At 39.2% G+C, this 5,672-nt stretch overlaps 1 protein-coding gene across 1 annotated transcript; it reads left to right on the top strand.

Moving 5' to 3' along the window:
- Nucleotides 1-1,637: 1,637 nt before the first annotated feature.
- On the top strand, nucleotides 1,638-4,843 carry endouc (endonuclease, polyU-specific C). The gene is made up of 8 exons (XM_032523053.1): nucleotides 1,638-1,750; nucleotides 1,944-2,000; nucleotides 2,107-2,206; nucleotides 2,290-2,401; nucleotides 2,507-2,628; nucleotides 3,652-3,764; nucleotides 3,938-4,088; nucleotides 4,304-4,843. The coding sequence occupies exons 1-8, from the start codon at nucleotides 1,740-1,742 to the stop codon at nucleotides 4,577-4,579; spliced, it is 942 nt and encodes a 313-aa protein (XP_032378944.1). The 5' UTR covers nucleotides 1,638-1,739; the 3' UTR covers nucleotides 4,580-4,843.
- The last annotated feature ends 829 nt before the right edge of the window (nucleotides 4,844-5,672 follow it).

Here is a 5,672-nt window from a genome sequence, read left to right as displayed (position 1 = left end):
GCTCTTCTGGATTTATATTCTAACTCAACATTGATCATGATGACTGGTTATTTTGGAGAAATCTGCACTGCAAGATAAGTACATATTTAACACGGCTCATTTAATACATCAGCTCAGAGGTAACTTAAATTTCAAAGCTGCATCTTTCCTTTGTGGCAATTTAATTAAATACAAAAGTATTGGGAATATCCAGCATGTAAGTGTGATATACCCAAAAATAATAAAGCTCTTGAAACTAGATTTTAACTCCAGTCTTGTTCATAAAGTTAGCTATTAATTACTAAGATTTTAACACAAGATTGGAAATAATATAGACTAGTGCAAAGCTTTAAGGGCACTGATCTAAATTCTAGAGGGTTCTCCAATCAATGTCTGTTGCTCTGCCTTTGTCTGTCACTGTTGTATACTTTTTTATTTGCTATTTTTAAATTTCTTATGTATCCCTGTGCTATGTCCTTGAGTGCCAAGAAAGGCGGGGCTTCAAATAAAATTTATTATTATTAGTAGTATATTAAACAGCATGGGGGCCTGCTGTCTTACAGTTTTCTTTGATGCGTTTTTAGAAACAGAGTCCAATTTTGAGTATAAGCAACAAAATGAAAATGAAATAATATTTTCTGCAGTATGTTTACAGCTCCATCCTGTCAGTCATTGGGCCATAGTGTGTCCATATTTTCATTTGCATATACTCTGCATATGCTTCCCTTTTTATACCAACTTGGTGTGTGTCCCTTCACGTGACGTGTGCCTTCATATTCATTATGGAGTCTTAAATTGTTTGAGCTCGCACTCCAGAGGCAGAATCCTGTTCATTGGTAACAAAATTAAGATTGTGATCAAAAGACTCTTCTATGAATTCTGCACTCAGATCGGCCCTTATGTTAGATATTTGCAAACCACGTTTTATATGCGATACCTCTGTAAGACAGCAGTGTAAAAACAATCGTAAACCATTCACTGAAATGCATCTGAAGTTGTGATCATTAGGGGTGGGCGGATCGATCTAAATATCGATAGTATCGATGCCAACGCTGGTATTGGTATTTGATCGATACAACTGTAATTTAATCGATATTTTAATTTAGATATCTCTCCTCTACGTTCACTATACTTTGCTTGTGTCTTCCACCTTCGTGAGCAAACGCCGCTTTCACATCTTGGCCCACATTGCTCCTCCTCCCCCTCCTGCTCCTCTGCTGTGATTCGTTGTTGTGTCGTCACGTGACTCACTGACACAACGCGCAGAGGAGCAGCGACTCGCTGTATTCATTCTACAGTGCCTAATAACTAATAATTTTGTGCACTTCAATACATTAATAAAAGAATATTGCCTAACCAATTGATCATTCATTCACCTCAGAAATAATGAAATGCTCTCCCCTACACAAAAGTATTTTTTTAAGTAAAAAGTATCGTATTGGTATCGGTATCGGCAATACGGACCCTATATGTGTTTGGTATCGGATCGATACCAAATTTTGCAGTATCGCCCGCCCAGTTATCACTGCATCACCATCAGCACGTTTGCAGAGGGGCATCAAATCAATGAGACAGAGCGCCCTCTGCTGGCTACGCGATGTAAGCACGCGAACATCGGAGCGGTTGCTCAGATTTGCCCATGCGCAGTTAGTGGACACGGTCCAGTGCGTGCAGGATATGTAGTCCGGGTGGAGACTGGGCTAACTCACAGTGAAACTTTTCAGTCCGTGCTGAAGGAGTGGAGACTTGTCAGAAGCATCATGCCTGCAAGGTGTGTATTTTTTATTTTTTATCAAACACTAATCTGAAAATGAATTTCATCCCTGTAGACAAGTTCAGTTTGGCTTGTTGCAGTTTATAACGGTCTTTTATGACTACTACAAAAACAACAGCATCAGCAAATAGTTGTTTCTTAGTGCTAGACAATTAAATTAGGTCAGAGTGAAGATGTTCTTTTATTTCAGGTTCTGTGGAGTCCTTGTCCTTCTTAATGTGTTCCTCAGTGGACTGAATGCATCAAGGTACAGTAGCCAATAAGAACATTTCTTATTGAGTTATGCTGTTTATTGAGTTTGCCAGTATTTGTTTCAGCTTTGTGTATGTCTCATGCTTGACTTTGTGTAACAGACCAGCTGTAAACCAGGAACTATCCAATCTTTTCAATGAGCTGTGGAGGTTGGATGTGAATCGCATGACACCTGTGACAGACTACACAATCTCTGTTCAGGTATGGAGCATATTCTTATTCACACAAAACACTTTTCTGCTGGTTTTTTTTTTTTACAATGATTTATTCTGTTTGAACTACAGGGTAGAGCCGGCTTTGTAAACCAGGGCAGCAATGTTGTACAAGATCACGCCTCTCAGCCTCTGTTCTCCAACGTTAACGAGAACAAACTGAAGAACATAACCACTGTCTCCCGTAAGTGTCTCTGTGACAGACCAAAATCGTTTCTCTCCTTCTGAGCCTAAAAGTCCAGCTCATTTGCAGTCTTCACTGTGATAAATGGGACTTCTGTTCCTGTAGGGTTCATGAAACTCCTGGACAACTATGAGCGATCCATAGGCGTGTCAGAGCGAGTCACAACAGAGGAGCTGACAGAGACTAATCTCTTCCTGGATGCCGTCTTAGAGACAGATGTCATGAAGGTACATTTGACATGTTACAACCAGTTGCATCTAACAAGCCAACAGTTTGGTAACTATTACATAACATAACATAACATGTTTTCCCACATTCTGTGGTTTTAAGACTGCAGCTGAACTCCAGAGGGAGTGTTGTCTTTTCCTCACTGCAGCACTGAACACATTACTCCAGGATGTTGGAGAGGAAAAACATCTGTGTGCGGCTATGTAAAAGAGTGAAAGGTCTCCCAAATGGGAGCAGTCAGGGGAAAGATGTGGGCATGTCTTACTTGTTGTATTTGGAAGACACGCATGTTTGTTAGATGGACCTGGTGGCTGGACTTTAGGACTACAGTCTTCTCCAGAGGACAATGGTACACTTTGGTTTCATCTGTTAATCAAACTTGCATGATACAGGAGCTTCTCAAACCAACTCTTTTTGTCAAATACACAATCATACAAAGTACAGTGTGCCTTTAAATACATAGTTACCATCTCTTTTGACTGTGTATAGCCCAGGTGCAATACAAAAATAGAAACAATATGTACAAAGTGTAAACTTGAAAAAAAAATATATATATATTCACATAATATATACAGTATATTTATACAGTATATATTATACTCTGTATAGAATATACTCTGAAGTATTGAAGTGAGTGTCAAAAAATGTTTATTTCTCATACATGGAATAGCTTTTTCAAACAATTCTAAAACTTAATACGTTCTTGAAACCTTGTTCTGGGGCACCCAGATAGCTCAGTTGGTAGAGCAGGCGGCCATCCATCGCAGCAGGCCCCTGTTTGACTCCGACCAGCGGCCCTTAGCTGCATGTCATTCCCCCTCTCATGTCTTCAAACTGTCCTGTCAAATAAAGGCCTTAAAATGCCCCAAAAATGTCTTTAAAAAACCTGTCATTAAAAGATATACAGTAGATAGAAAGCTATAGATAGAAATAATTGTATTTATGATGCCTCTGAATATAAGTTATGTCTTTGGCTGTGCAGGCCTGTTTTAGTCTGTGTCATTATTGTGATTTCTCCACAGCGGGCTCATAAGTACCTGGTGAGCAAAGGACAATCCAGCTCCAATCTGGGGCTCTTTAAGAGTCAGCTGCATTTGATCTGGTTCCAGCTCTACCACAGACAGCGCAACACAGGGTGGGTTCCCAAAGCCTCCGCAGATCATCATGTCTAGTGTTAAACTCATCATTTAATCAGTGTGTGTACAGAAAGCAATAGAGATTTACTACTATTGTGTAAAAAGTTGCGTTATTGTTTTGAAGTAATATATTTTTATTTTAATGTTGTATCTCAACTAAAACATTCCCCAGCCTGGACTCCAGTGGATTTGAGCATGTGTTTGTTGGAGAGACTAAATCTGGAACAGAAATCATCGGATTTCATAACTGGATCCAGTTCTACCTGCAAGAAAAAAGCACACACTTGGACTACAAAGGATACAAGGCCAGAGAACGTGACATAGTAAGTATGCAGGCATTTCTTTCCGCAGCAACATAACTTGTCTTTGTCTTTATTTCTTTTTGATGATTTGATGTATTTGGTGATTTAAAAAAGACCCACATATCACACAGTCACAGAGGATAAAAACGTAATCAATTCTGAAGGCTTATTTATTATATTATTGTGGTCTTCGATTTGTTTCTGCTTGGTGAACGTTTTTGTGTTTCTGTGCGCAGCCCGATCAAGACGACCATGTTCTGAACCTCCAGTTCAGCTGGCACGGCACAGTGAAGCCCGTTGGCAGCGCCTTCATCGGGACCAGCCCGGAGTTTGAGATGGCGCTCTTCACCATCGTCTTCCTCATGAACACAGAGAGGAGCACCACAGTGCTGGTCAACATCGACCAGTGTCAGATGGAGCTGGTGGTCATCAGACACGGACGCTCCCTTGGGACTGCGTATCCCAAGCTGCTCAGCAGCAACAACCGACACGTTAGGCATTCCTCACACTGATGTGGGGGGATCCTCTGATAACAAGCGATACTCAGGTCCTTATGATGTTCATGTTTAAGAATCTGCTGCACAAATGTACTGGGGTCTGGTTAAAACAGACCTAATTAGTGTACTGCAGGACATAGATGTGTACGTTTTATCAAGACCTTTGTAAACTTGAGTCATTTGTCATAAAAAGCTATTTCAATATAACTGATTAATGCATTTTAAAGTCAATTATTGAAGGATTTATTAAATGTCCTCAGCAAATAAAATGACTTCCATATACTTTCTGTAATACATTTTAATGATACATTTTAAGCAGTGATTTATTGAATCAAGCTGTAACTAATGTGGAAGAAATACTTTAATTGAAGTCCTTTTCTTCAGTAAAAGTGGCAATAACATAATTAAGTACTCCCTTATGTTATATTATTGTACATAATTGGCCCTAAAAAGCGTCGTAGGTATCAAAGTATTAATTGTGAGGAATGATAAAGTATTATATTATTGATGTATTAACATATAAGTGGTATTTCGATGCTGTAGCTGGTCTATATATTATGTCCAAAAATACATTTCTTTGTTAGAAAGTTCCAATGAAAAGTGTTGACAGGCTGTAGATTACTCAGGGCAGAGCTGCTTTTGAGGAAAGTTTAAGTCACAAGTCTTCATAGGCAATCCGGTTATTCAGGTCTCCAAATGCTGCCCAATACCTTTTCATGGAGACCAAGTCACTTGAGTACAGTAAATTAACACATATGTGTGTGAGACCATGCAAGGCCTGCCTGTCTCTATCCTATTTATCTTCATTTTTCTGGGATTGTATAAGGTAAGAACTTGAGACTTTAAAAATGTTTTGCTTTAGATTTGAGAGAATACAATTTCAAAAAGTGAGTCAAGTCCCACAGCAGTCAAGTAAAACCTAATGTCCTCATTTTTGGGACTGAAGTTTGACGCAGTCCCAGTATCTGGAGACAGTTCATGTCTGCTGCAACCTTCCTTTCTTGGATTGGCAGCAGAAGTTTCACCAGTGAGTATCTCGATACCTGGACAAAAAAATAACACATCTCTTGTTTTATTTAATTTAATTTCAATGTTTTTGTATTTTGTA

The sequence above is a fragment of the Etheostoma spectabile genome, chromosome 8 (genome assembly GCF_008692095.1).
Source record: "Etheostoma spectabile isolate EspeVRDwgs_2016 chromosome 8, UIUC_Espe_1.0, whole genome shotgun sequence".
Taxonomy (NCBI): domain Eukaryota; kingdom Metazoa; phylum Chordata; class Actinopteri; order Perciformes; family Percidae; genus Etheostoma; species Etheostoma spectabile.
The sequence above is the reverse complement of the archived record's forward strand: the minus strand, read 5'-3'. Positions and strand labels throughout refer to the sequence as shown.